At 37.7% G+C, this 14,538-nt stretch overlaps 1 protein-coding gene across 1 annotated transcript; it reads right to left on the bottom strand.

The window, feature by feature from the left end:
* Positions 1-210: 210 nt before the first annotated feature.
* Positions 211-13,098, bottom strand: SWP (RNA polymerase II transcription mediator). The gene is made up of 8 exons (XM_012999664.2): positions 12,539-13,098; positions 10,011-11,087; positions 9,280-9,377; positions 8,257-8,431; positions 6,830-7,754; positions 5,703-6,724; positions 3,077-4,173; positions 211-1,346 (listed from the first exon to the last, which is right to left on the bottom strand). The coding sequence occupies exons 1-8, from the start codon at positions 12,749-12,751 to the stop codon at positions 518-520; spliced, it is 5,436 nt and encodes a 1,811-aa protein (XP_012855118.1). The 5' UTR covers positions 12,752-13,098; the 3' UTR covers positions 211-517.
* Between the last annotated feature and the right edge of the window lie 1,440 nt (positions 13,099-14,538).

Raw genomic sequence — 14,538 nt, 5'->3', positions numbered from 1 at the left:
CTTTGGAAAAGCGTTTGCAAACACCACCTTAATATGTTCGCAACAACTCTATACACCAATTAAAAAAGAATGGAGTATAGTTTGCTATATTTGTTTTTCGGAGTCGCGCTCAATTTAGAATCAACTCCCTCGGATTACAACCTTATCGCAATTTATAAAGATGTCTAAGGCAAAACCATATGTATGTACCCAAAAAATATACGACAGCAATTAGTTTCTAACGAAAAGTAAATTGAAAGACCACTTTCTTTTCACAGAGTGGCAGTTTGAATTGTACAAAATATCGAGTGATCAAATTTATACAAAAACCTATAAAAACCACTACTACCCTGTACACAGAGAAACAAACAATAACCTGACTAAAATACATGTCTTCAAGTTAGCCAAGCTCAAATCACTTTGGAAAACCATGCTGCTGCTGCGTATGCTAAAATAACTAAAACCAATCAAAATCCCCTCTCGAATCACCATTCATTTAAATCAAAAAGTCATCTCTCCTAAGTATTAATCTTCAAAATCACGTCATTCCTATGCCGTCTCTTAGTCCTTGAAGGCAAGCGTGTAAAGTTCTCTGCACACTATCAGCAACAACTCTCAATCTTCCCTGATTCGTATTATTATTAGTATTAGTATTATTATTATCCCCACCAGAAGAAGAGCCATTCACTTCCACAGTTCTAATCACTCTTTGTTTACATTTATCCCACTCGTCACTTCTCAACCAGCAAGCACGCCCACCATGGCTTCCCTCCATTCGAAGGAAACTTACAGTTGGATTATTTTCACCAAACGAGTACCTTAATCTCACCGAAACGCAGTAAGGCAACCAAGCTGCACCTCCAGCAGCATTTATATGAGGTATATGTGCTGGATCAAGAACAACAGTCAGTCCAAAGTCAACCGAGTTGTGGGCCCTCTCGTAGTGAATATTGCTCTTGGATACTGATGATGTATTATCGGCGATGCCATCTTTGTTGAACCCCATGTGATTCTCGAGGCACAATTCGATTCGGGATTTTTGAGTAGGGGATGCTGAGTCAGCAGCAGTAGCAGCTCCTTGACCTTGAGTTAATCCTTTCTTCCATGCGATGAGTTTCAGAAATTCTCGCAGAACTGAAATCGGTAAAGTCAAGAGGGTGATGAATGAGGCAACTCGAGATGCATCGTAGGGTTCAGATGCCACACGACGACTGAAGTAATCGCATATCTCTCCTATTTCGGATTGAGTTAATTCTTCTAGAGCAGTGGCTGAATTCTGTTGCTGCTGAGTTGGCTGGAACCTTTTGACGCTGAGGACTTGGAGAAGAAGTTGAACTCTGTGAACACTAACAGCAAATACATAGCCGCTGCAAAAGCATCGTATAATCATAAGCTAAGGACATTGTATAAATTACAAAATACATGAACAGAATGCTACAGATCTAACTATTTCTTCTCTCTTTTTCTTGATTATGTGTATAAAAGGAAAACAAAATGCATAAAAAGATTTTGATAAGCACAATGTTTATCATAATATAGCGACTTGCTCAAGCAGTACGACTAAGAACCTAACATTGGAACTTCATTTTACTTTTCCACTACAATTCATTCTACTTGAAAGTTGAAACTAATATACACAAAACTTATACCCTAATAACCACAGCAGCCGTAAACTTTCTGAAATTATATTTAAATCTGTACATATCTTATGATCTAGTTTCTTAATCAAATTACCGCCTTATATTTTATATTATCTTTTTACAGCAATGCCTATAGACTAATGCAATTAAAGAATACTTTAATATTCCTGAAATGTGTAGAAACACAAACACACTGAAATACAATTATTGAAGTAATAACTTATTTTCAACTAAAAGAAGGCATCTTTTTTCGTAAAACAAATATGTTATGATATAGTTATGGAATACAGTAACTATTGAAAATCCAGGATATATGTCTAAATAAGTATGCACATACTATTGTTTCAAAACATTGAAACTTTCTCGATGTCCTACTTTCTGACTAGATTCAACTTTGTCTATTTACTAATACCTCATTTCACGCAAGTGTGACAAGAACAAACTCAAAATGTCACATCAATCAATCATGTCTAGAACTGGAGTTCCTCGACTAAATACTTTTATCTGATCCATGTACGTTTCTGTTCATTTGATGAAAGTTCATATTTTGAAAGTATAATAAATACAGTACAATAATATTATAAGAAAACAATTCTATAGTATATAGAGAACAAATCACACACTAGAATCGCATTGGCAAATGAATATTATGGTCTCTCCCACTCTGCTTAATCTATCGGACTCTGGGAGTAAAGAGGAAAATAATTTTGGCTGCCAAAAAATTGGCATCACATTTCAGAGCACTAAATTTGCTGTCAGCAAAATATCAGTAGTTGGTTCGGAGACTAATGTTTAATAAGTCCTTTTTGCACAACACAGCTTGGATGACCATCCATTGATTTTAATGATAGCTAAAGTAGACAAGCATTTTGCATTAGTAAGATGTAAATTGCCATGTGAGGATGCCACCAGAAATCTGGGGAGACATTCACTTCAACAGTGCTTCAACAAAAGTGTAAACAACTGAGCAGGAACAGAAGCAAACATAATAATAAGTATTAAAAAAAAAAAAAAAAAAAAAGGAGAGCTTGAGGATAAAACTCACAAAGCCCGTCGTGCATGAAGAATATTTGCAAGGATGAGGACAAGAATAAAAACAAATAGTCATCTAGAAACACATGAATACCCATACCCCTCTTACGAAGAAAATTCAGTTCTTAAGCCTCAAACATTTTTACCCGCCCAAAGTTTATTTTGAGACTAAAAATGTAAGTGTGTGTTACTCCAAATCAAACATGTATGTCTAACAAGAGAAACCGACAAGTTAACAGAAGAGGATGCAGAGAAAAGTAAAAGTTGAGAGGTTAAGGCTATAATGATTCTTAACCGTGAAGTCGATGCTAAATACTGATCCTCCAGCTCATTTCATGAGGAAGTCCAAGGAACATATTGTAAGCTCTATACAATAAGTAAATATGAACACGCAATGATGTATAAGGTGTAACTTGTAGGCTTACCCAACAAAGAAGCGCAAAGCTGGCTGCTCCTGATCCAAATTCAACAATGCACCTTCATTATCCTTCAGAATTGACCCGAGGATCTCTTTCAAAAGTTCTGGCAATTGTGCAAATAGCCACAGTACTCCAAGATACTTCAGAATACCTCTAAGGACCTTTTTTAGTGCGACAAGAGGAACCCATCCACCACCATAGCCTCCATCATCCCCAAGTCCAATTATGGCAGTATTCAGCTCTCCTCTAACATGAGCAGGGACCGCAGAACTAGGTGATCTACGTAATTGGTTAACCAAAGGTACATTGGAAGATCCAGGAAGAGAGTTTCCTGTCCGGTTTAAAACAGCTAACACATTTCCTGTTCGAGCCATTGGTGAAGTATTTGCAAGGTTGGATCTGCTTCCAGGCGTAACTGGTAGCTGTGAAGTTGCACTCTGATTGGGATTATTTGAATTAGACAATCCAAGCGCCTGGGTAGCACCTGGAAAGTTAGAATCGATGCCGTTCAATTCCTGAGCAACATGCTCCATAATAAAAGGTCGAAACTGCGGACATGGAAGTGATCCCCCAATAGGTGCACCAACTTTTGGTGGGGTAGCTGGTTGCAACCAAACTTGATCTCCAGCAAAACACCGCATGTCAACAGCAAAATTTTTGCGATATATGACTCTAATCCAGTAGGGGCCTCTTAGCACCACAGAAACATCAATTGGCAACAATGAACTGGGAACAATGCCAGGGCCAGGACCACCTCGACCAGCAGCAGCTGCTGCTGCTGCCGCCGCGGCTGCTGCCAGGACTGCAGCAGTATTATGAGTTCCAATAGGGCCTGTTGATGTAGGAACACCAGGATTACCCGCAGGACCAGATGAAGCTTGACTAGTATTCGTGTTGGAATTGCTAGGCAGACTCTGAGATGGCACATATCCAGTCTGCTTTAAAGTAGAAGAAATAGAGCTTGTCATCCCAGGAACCCCAGAAACAGGAGCAGCTCGCGCAGGCCTTGTAGCAGCAGCAAGAGCATGCAACGGTCCAGCAGTCAGTCGAATGCAATCCAAAAGGGATTCAACTTCGCCTCCATTAATGAAATCTTCTAAAAACTGTCGAAAATATAAATTAAGAGTTTTATCTGCTTGTTTAAAGAAACTAATGAAAAATCTTCAAAACATTTGCACAGGCAAAACAAAATAATCATAAAGCACGTTTCTTTTTACTCAAAAGTAAATTAAAATAAGGTTAATCAAGTTATCTTCCAACTCAAGCAACTCAAAGTCATCAATGCACCCAGATTTTAGACATGTAAACTTCTGTCTCCATGGAAATAAAAATTAACCAAAGACTCAGTTTTTATGGGATGGAATGGCATTTGGATAGGAATCTGACCTTGACAAATTAAATTTCTATGTGATGCCTACGAACTGAAAAGAATAAAAGCACAAAAATTCAAAAAAACGGAAGTAACCAATTTTCGCAAGTTTGAATCCAAAAATAGAAACTCAACATCTTAATTTTGCCACGGTAATTAGTGAGTTTGGAATCTAAAGGGAGAAAAACATAAGGTACTCGTCCCCAATGTCAGACCTCCTTTCAGCACACAAACTTGTCCACGATACTATTTTTAAGTTTGTTCCGTCTTTCTAAGATCTCACATTCTTCTCAAGGATGGTAAAAAATTATTTTAATATTTACAAGAAAATCTATGATGTATAGAATTATTACTTTAGATGCTATTAAATTTCTACATAATTGTGACTGTACATGTTCTTCGGCAGACCTGAACCAATAGCATGAAGAAAGAAAAATGTATCTTATTCCCAAAGTCCTAAATTTATCAAATACTACGGTCAATAGATTATGGGTACCATATGACAACAAATACGTACTCAATATCGCCGAACAAAAGGGCCTAAGGAGTATGCTCATGAGCCACTAAATTTAGTATGCAAACTTCCAATAAAGCAAAAGAATTTTAAGAGAATCAAAGCTGCTCCAAGCAATTTAAAATGATGTTTGAAAATTCATTCCAGCTACAAGACTATATGGTTTTACTCCCTCATTGACAATGTAAAAAGAAAATCAGGTTGTCAGAGATGCTCACCATCTCAATTGGGGAACTCAAGGTTGTTGAAAGAGCACTTGACAAATAAAACACTTCGCAATTGAGAATACCGAATTTCATTTGCTATATAATCAGATCCAGGCTATGAGCCACCTGAACCTGAGCATGGTTATGCTTGGGAAATGTAACTATGCTTCATGATGTCAGAATCTAACTAATCATCCGGTGGAAATTCTGTTGACGCCAATGAACCAATAACAATGTGGCACCCAAGGTTGGCAATACTTTAATTAGATCTTAATCACGAACAGTGTGAAGCATATGTCCTATGAGTTGGATTTTATTTGCATTTGGATTTGGTTCTTATCCATGAATTCTAAGCTTTCATTAACACGAAAGAAACTCTTTCCAACTAACAAGGAAATGCATACACTTGTAAAAGGGTCATTCATTGAGGAGAAAAGATTGGGGAGGGGGGCTGGAATAAATTGAGATGTCTAAACAATAGGAAACACAGAGAAAGAGCAGGCGAAGAAAGTTTATTAAATATCTGCTAAAGAATGAACAAACCTTAGTATGGGGCCAAAGCTGGTCGGGAGAAACATGCATTCTGCAGCCCTCTTTACCAGACTCCCACTCAACAACAAAGCGAGCAAGGACACCTGAACCAAAACTAAACCACAAACTCATTAGTCCAACAGCTTCAATTCTAAACGCTCTTCTCATCTGTTCAGACAACTTTTCATAACCCTCCATCACGGTTTTCAATCCAGCAGGATTTTTGCTGTCTAAGTTTCCATTGTTCTCTTCCAGTTTCTCATCAGTCCTTGCACCTAATAGTTTTCGCATTCCAAGGGCGAAAGTTTTAGCATTTGAAAGTCTTTGTATATCAGCCACTAACTTCTTAATACTATCAGCCTCCACAGAATTGTAACTCAATATAACACCTTCCGAGTCATAACGGATATGAGAATCCACATCAGATGTATTAGCTATTCGAATACCAGAACCCCACGGGGTAGTATTGCTCCCATTCTGAAGCTCCCACAAGTCCTCATAGTGTGGGTCAACAATTTTGACATCCCAGTACAAGCTTCCAGGGCTCCCCAGCCTCAAACATATGTGTTGCCATGTATCATCTCTGGAAAATGGAAGGCGGAACCACAAGTTTGAGGATGCACTTCTCAGACCCACTTCTTCAACATAGGGTATATCAAGTTCTTCCATCTGACTAGTCAATCGGGCATGTTTTATACACAGTGAGCAATGTCTAACAATGTGAAGGAGCGCAGATACGTAAATACTAGGAGATGCGCTGCCCATATTGGCTTCAGCTATAAGATTCGCAAAGCTGTGTTTTTCAATTTTACAAGGATGGTCACAAGAACTAAGAGGCGGTGTATGAGAAAGCTCGGCATGTGGTGTTTCCTTAATTTTCCTTCTCTTATTAGATGCTTCATTGATTGCAAGACAATGCAGTGAGGGAATAGATTTTAACATATCTGACACAGTTCGTTTTCGGGGTATTCCATCATGTTGAGGTATGCTTTCTTGGTTTGAGTTCTCGAGAACAGCACTGTCCAGTGTTGAAGCTGAGAAAGAGGCATGTATGGAAAATGTGATTAAGTGAAGCTATATGCTTGTTAATGCAATTTACAAACCAAATGCAATAAAAAATAATTAAGACGGCCTCTTACATATAGGAGAATTAATCCATGAGTTAGATCCAGAAATAGCAAAGTTCCCTGATACAGTCCCAGCAGGCGTGCTTTTAGGTTCATTAGACTTCATGCTCACTACTGAAACTGGAGGGCCGGTGCGCTGTGGTGGAGACAAAAGCCGAGCTGAGGGAAGTCCAGCTACAGTCAGCTGGTCTTCGTCCATTACACCGTAAGAACCAAAGCGACCAGAATGTGGAGACCTGAGAGCAGACAGATCCTGATCTGACTTTGAAGCTGTTAATTTATTCATAGCTTGGCTTTTCACTGAAGGCGTGGTAAGTGAACTGGTGGAACCAGACGGCATCAAGCTCTTAAAATTGCTCACAGAATTTTGTAATGTTTGAGCTCCATCCCAGTTTTGGGGTGATGCTGAAGGTTTTGCATTATGGAGATTCATACTTCCCAAGCCAAAACGGGATGTAGAAGACAGACCAGATGTAGACAATGTGTTATGTCCAGATGACCCTTTCTCAATCTCAAAGACTTCATCGACAATAGATGAGAAACTGATAGGAACACTAGATCGAGCAACAGAACCTTCCAAGCTGGAGTTAGAGTGAAGAATGCGTTCAGAAACCTCATTAACATTAACATCATCAAGAATCGATACCATCTTCCGACGATCGAGAAGGCTCAAACTGAGTTCATCTTTGCACATGTGCATCGTACTAATATCCAAATCTTTTACTCTAGTTACTTTGCTCATATCACCAAATGCTTCACCTTTCCCAGAGGGATCTGTCTGTGCTTCTATTAACTTGGGACAAGGTTTGAACTCCTTGTCAAGTTGCATTAACAAGAAATAAGAACTCCCACACTCTGGGAATCCCATGAATAATGAATTTGACTCATCCGAAATGTTCTTTGGCAATTTTGCTGCTGTAAACCCATGATCAAATACCTGCAAGAAGATATTACTATGCCTATTTAGTTGTTCAAACAATATAATACTTATACAAGATATGCAGGTTGGATATCCATCCCCTCATATAGAGAATGCACTCTAGATAACATAGCTTCCTCTTGCTACAGATATTTTAATTTGGAGAGTCAGTTTGCCACCAACATGAACCCTACTGTTCGTCATTTGTAAGATGTAGCTTCTGTAGGATTTTAATTTCCTAAGCAGCGTTGCTTCTTCGCAAACAACAAAACCACATGGTTCATGAATCTAATTCGTTAGGCATCTATAGCAGGAAAATAGTGCCTTTAGGGAAATGTCCAGATCTTCCAGTTTCCATCATCAGAAATTCAGTGAGCAGTGGGTAATTAATATCTTATCATCACAGAACAGACACCCTTACTAAGTATACAGATGAAAATAAAGTCACAGTACTTTGAATAGAGAATGAAGTTGCGGATGCACTAGCAAATTAAGGAGAAGTCTCAAAGATTATAAATACCTCAAGACCCAAGAACCGTCCAATGCTTGCAAATAAATGTAAAATACTATTTTTCCTCAAGTTGATAAAAGCTTTCGCTGCTGTAATACTTCCCTGGTTCAATGCTTCTTCACACTCTAGCAAAGCCTTTGATGATATGATATTCTTCGATGAGCGAAGAAGAAAACGACCACTCCTGCAAAGCAAAAGGAAAAACTTAGCTTTAAGTTCTTTAAACCAGAAAGAACGTCTCCTGAAACTTCAACTATCACCACAAATACTCCAGTAAGAATCAGTTCGAGCATTGACATCAATTTGGTCAATTTGGGCTTAGTTTGGGTTGCTTTGAACTAATCAACACTTTGACGTAATAAATTAAGATCAAAGAATTGTGCTAAGAATCTCTGAGTGCAAGTTTATGTTCTTTTTCTTAGACACAGTTGCGCCCAAAATAGATGCGGTGAGTTTCATAAGCTTCCTTTAGTGTCTGATTTATTTCCATCACTCAGAAATAGGGAACTCAGTGGACATTCATACACACGTTCAAGATGTTCATTGGCAAATAATTTTTATGGCCTTCCAACAACTACAGGATGAACTAGTGCACAGAGTTTTTGTATGCAATGTTCTAAATCAATACTAACATGCTTCTGGTTTCCATCATTTTAAGGCATAACCTGCTACGACTTCCTAAACCATTCAAATTAGTGTGGTGCGTTGTAATGGCAGGTTTCAGTTAGACGAAGAGTATCATCTATCTTAATGTTGAAAAATTATGGCTATAGAAGTTGTCCAGAATATGTCAGCTGAAGAGCATAATCCCGAACCATAAATGTTAAAACGTGACATGCTACATTGTTTTTAGCTCTTGTGAAGAAAAAAAAAAAAAAAGAATACCAACCACGTGTAATCAATTTCAAATGAAGTTTATTTTACAGTCACTGTCCACAAGCATGCACATAACAGAACAAGTTTATAGTCAATTCTAATGGAGAAAAGATCAAGCATGCTGGGGTTAAAGAAAACAGAAAGGTAAGAAAAGACCTTATGTTTATTCCAAGAGTGAAAAATGAAGAACCATAGGCACGCACATGCAGAACTTCCTGGCCATCATGCTTTTGATCAAGTGCATCATTATCCCTCTGTTAAACGAAAACATAAACTATGTTTCCACAATTGTAAAGACATGGAACAAATTCTTCTAGATGACTGAATATAAATTTGGCTACGGATGGTTCTACTTCTAACATGTACAATGTACTATTCCCGAAAATATGAACTAAGTCGTCATCGAACCATAATAAACAACAGTAATATTTAGTCAGACTATAAGGTACGGGCCTTAGAGTAAAACTTTGGCAAAAAATGACTTTAGCATAACAAGCTCCACTAGTAACTACTATGAATTTATTCTTGCTTCGAAAAAATATGTAAACACAAGTTGTTAGAAGAGTTCACTTTAGCACTCATAAACCATTCCAATATCACGCCACAGTTAATATGGGATATCACAATACTCCTGTTGAACATGCGACATCCTCATCGCATTCCTGCAATACTTCACATATGGTGGGCTTGCGGAAATGGTTAATCCTGGTTCCGAGTCTATCATACCAACTTATAAACTTATAAACTAGATAGAGGAAAAAAAACACTATCAGCTAGGCATTCTCTTCGCTAACCAGATGTGTCAATTAAGCAGTGGACTGCCTAAAATATTGGACAAACAAAAAAAATGAAACATTGATGGAATAACAATTTCATTATGTAGATACCTTTCCACAATCAGTTGCAAAATCATCCAAATGAAACTGAAGCTGGACATCACCAGGTGTTCTGTTGATCTGTCCATTCTTCTCCACTTCCTTGTAAATCTCAAGAAGGCGGGTATATCTATTACAGCCAATGGCTCTGAGCAGTAGCATTTCAACATCAATGCAACTTCGGTCAAGGGTAAAATCTGCCTCCTTGTCAGTTAGAGGATCAATCACAAATGTGCTATGTGAACACTTTATCTGCAAATCGGGGCGTGGTTCAATTCTTAAGAATGGGGATATCCCTGAATCAGATGTTCCAGTGCTTTTGTCAAGATTTAACCAGTATATGATTTTCAATCCAGGAGTTCGTAAGCCAGAATCAGTGTCTCCGTCATGAGTGCCATGGGAGGAGGAAGCACTCCCTCCTTGCCCAGTAGTACCATCAGATATGAGTTCAAAACGAATTGCATCTTTCCATCTGCCTTGTCGGAGTGTTTGCACTTGTCTTATAACAGTGTCCATGATAAGAGCAACACATAGCTCATGAAGAATAGAATATAATGTCGTGAATGGGTTTTCTGATGCAGCCATTCGGCGTTCCAAATCATCTCCAAGAGCATGTCGTCGTGATTCTTCCACCTTCACAAGCCCACTTCTCTCACCAACAAGCAACTCCAAATGTAATATCCTCCACATTGACAAATGACCTCGATAGCCAAGTGTGACAAGAACTTTGAATTCCCCATCAACCCGAACCAAGACAACACCATCAGAAACTTCGATTCCAGTAAATTCTTTTGGAAGTGAAACTTCAAGTAACTTTGACCTAACAAGCGTATCAAGTTTCTTTAAAGCTGGCCCTTGCTGATCCTTATTCAATATGCTCTGTGTGCCCACATCTTCTATGCATTTTGGTAAACGCTGGTAACTTCCAGTAAGAAGAACCTCAATAGCAGAAGGAACATCATAGATGGGAGCTCGAGCTTGTTGTAGCCCCTCATGCATAAAAAACATTGAATCTGCAGCTTGACTGAAGCAAGTCTCATGACTTGATAGAGTTGATGCAAGTTGTTGACAGTACTGGATCAAAGGAACCTGTAATTCCAACAGCACGAACAAATTAGAAAAATGAAGGGCACCATGTTTCTTCATCTAATGTATCAATAGAAGAATGAAATACTAGTAAACAATTTTTCCCTGTAAGGAAAAAAATAAAAATAAAGATGGTTATCATTATCTAACATAATTTATGACACTACCACTTGAACTGTGAGTAAGTCTCATTTATCCAAACAAAAGTTTATTTGGAGAATAATTCAATGAAATGTAGAATTGAAACTAAAGGTATAATCTAGACAAATCCAGCCTTAAAGCAATTGCATTTGCTACCAGATAATATCCAATGTTGCAATCAGAGTCCTAAAAAAATTCAACATCTAATTCCTGCAGGACATTTTTTAGGGAGAACCCACTATCAAGCAGAACGTAAAATGAAAATTATTCAAGGAGACTAAGCAGCAGCACAACATTTTAATGTTCCACGAAGAAGTCTGCTAAAGCCCGACATTTCACTCATGCAAGGTTCATTCAATCAACTATTAGTTCCAAAAGAAACCCTACTGAAAACATACAGTAAGTCCATAAATCATTCCAGCTATAGAATAATGTATTTAAAATCAACGTGGACATAATTATGCATGGAAAATATGACGTATATAATCACATATTTTCTACCCTTCCCCCATCCCCAATAACGCAAAAACTTCACTCAATCTTAGCCAAGAGAAGAAACCTCGTATCAATCGCAAGAATGTAGAGCACTTTAAATGGCTGTTTTTTAAGTCCAAGAGCATCCGTATATAGGCCCAATTATGTACTTTGCTCTTTCTCATTTCTCAAGTACTTACTATCTCTATCCATTTTAAAAGTAAAATCATCAGAATTTCCCCTAAAAATTTAAAATTTTGCCTATAACCACTTAAACATAAACAAATTTGCAGACATGATTTTCACATGTGACCACTTTATTTAGGAAAGTTAATACACCGAAACCCACTCTAGCAAGTGATTCTTATAAACAATATCCGTTAAATATTCCAAAAGCCCAAGTTAAAAACCCTAACCCTTACATGTTCTTGATTCCCCATGTATTTAATGACCAAATGATATCCATGATTCCATAACTCGGCCTCCATGTCACAAAATCAAAAGAAATACTCTTTACATTCAATTAGATGAACAACTACACTTTATGAGCCCAATCAAAGTAATATTTCTCTTTAAAAAAAGTTTACATCAAGTAAACCTAAGGGCTAACTCTTACTAATTATCCCCAATATTAACAAAATTCCCTCAAGTTTTCAACAAATCAGAAAATCCCAACTCATCCCGCACCACATTTCAAATATGAACAGATCCCCACTCGGTGTTTAGGAAGCAATTATACAAACTCGAACCCTAACCCACAACACAATGTATTTGGACAGCGACACAAAACTGAAAAATGCAAAAAGGAAAATGGTAATGAAAGAAGAAATGAGAAACACCTGCTGGCACCACTTGGCAAGGACATTGAGACGGAGCATCCGCTGCTGGGTCTTAACAATGTACTTCAAAATCATAATCTTCTTATCGGCGTCGGATAGCATTTCCGTGGACTTGGATTTCTCCACCAATTCCTTAAGCGAAACATAGGATTCCTCGGCGGCGCGTCCAACCAGAGCCGCGAAATCCAATGTCTCTTGCCCTACCTCGGCCATGATTGATTTCCGTTCACTGAATTGACTAAATTAGTGCTTGCTTTCAGGAATTCGCCCCGAATGGGAAGGAATCATCGGAGCAGGATAACTGAATTAGGGTTTTCAGGTAAGAGAGAATTTATTCAGGTTTTTCTCTCTCTCTCTCTCTCCTCTCGTTTTCTCTCTCTCTCCCTTCCCCTCCCTTACTCTTCTTTGGTTTGACTTCTCCGTTGGTCGTCTGTATCTCTATAAGTAAGGCTGCGTTTGGTTTCGCTATTTAATTTCTTTCATCAAATTCCTCTCTTTTTTTTAATCTTTGTTTTAAGGGGCTATTCGAAAGAAAGAAAAAACCCTATAAAGTTGCCTATTATGATAAATGATAAATCCAATGTTTAATTTGAAATTTTGCATAAATTCATTTGACTCAAATTATCAAAAATATTCATATTATACTTTATCCCCTAATTAACCCCCCACAAATCTCACCTCATTTCATTTTTTTTAATTTTTTTTTTCATTCCTTTTTTTCCATTTTTATCAAAAAAAATATAGTTTTTTATTTCATTTTTATAATAAATATTGCTTTTATTTTTTTCTATTTTTTCTTCCCACTCGTTTAAAAAATATGGTTTTTAACTTCCTAATCTTTTTATTTATTTTTGTTATTTCAGTTTTTTAATTAATTTTTTTTCCACTACGGATACAAAAATAAAAATACAAAATCCACCGAAAACTACTATAAATTTATCGAAAATCGTTACCGTAAAATTCAATGTGAAATTAAAGTAATCAACTTTAATATTAACATAACCCACAACAAACTTAACGAAAACCACTAAAAACATACGTAATTACTAAGAATGAACGTAATTCACTACTAACATAACTCAAAAAATAACATTAAAAAAAAGCGTATATCTACTATCGTAAAACCACTATTCAAAACGTAAATCCACTTATTTGAAATGTAAATCCACTATTATGTCCAGGGAAAGGTGCAACACCGCCACCAACAAGGGCAGCGAGGCATCATTCCGGCTGTTGTACTATGGCGACGGCACCGCTTCAGTGCCATTCACGCACGTCCCTAACAGGCGTTCAACGACAATGTCTCTCCCGTGGAACTCACAGTGGTGCCACATGTTTCCAGCCAAGTCTCCAGCCTTCTTAGTGGACTTTGAAGCATTCTTTCCCCGTTTTCACACAACATTCTGAACCTTGTCGCATAATATAACATCCCACAATCACAATGTTAGAAAAAAAAATTAAATAAATGAAGTAATTTTAAATCGACAATGTAAAAATTAAAATAAATAATCATTACATTCGAAGACTAACGTTAAACTCTTTGGAACCTCCATTCCCAAAGAGAGTGGTGCATGCCCTTTGCTAGATCTATAAACGTAATAACAGTTGTATAAAAAAAAGAGAGAGAGAGAGAGAGAGAGAGAGAGAGAGAGAGAGAGAGAGAGAGAGAGAGAGAGAGAGAGAGAGAGAGAGAGAGAGAGAGAGAGAGAGAGAGGGGCGTTGCCAGCGGTGGATAGAGAAGAGATATGGGAGGCGGCGATCGTGGTCATGTGGTGGTCATGTGGAGAAAGAAAAGAGATGGACGACGTTCAAATGAAAGAGATGGAGGTCTCACCAAGAAGGAGGAGGGTGGAGAGGGTGTGAGTGTGGACGTGGGTTGTGGAGAGAATGGAGAGAATAGAAATAAAAGACGGCTAGTGGTTAGGAGAATTGTGGCTAGGTAAAAGAAATTGTTCAAAAAAAGGGATAAAAATAGATTATTCATAACATAATTTGTTGAA

Source organism: Erythranthe guttata, chromosome 2, assembly GCF_056151865.1.
Source record: "Erythranthe guttata isolate IM_541 chromosome 2, IM_541, whole genome shotgun sequence".
Lineage (NCBI taxonomy): Eukaryota > Viridiplantae > Streptophyta > Magnoliopsida > Lamiales > Phrymaceae > Erythranthe > Erythranthe guttata.
The sequence above is the reverse complement of the archived record's forward strand: the minus strand, read 5'-3'. Positions and strand labels throughout refer to the sequence as shown.

Excerpts from the sequence above, each read along its gene's own strand:
- SWP (XM_012999664.2), bottom strand. The coding sequence starts at position 12,751 with ATGGCCGAGGTAGGGCAAGAGACATTGGATTTCGCGGCTCTGGTTGGA. Across the intron at positions 11,088-12,538 it reads TTGCCAAGTGGTGCCAGCAG|GTTCCTTTGATCCAGTACTG; the intron begins GTGTTTCTCATT and ends TTGGAATTACAG. Across the intron at positions 7,755-8,256 it reads GACGGTTCTTGGGTCTTGAG|GTATTTGATCATGGGTTTAC; the intron begins GTATTTATAATC and ends ATCTTCTTGCAG.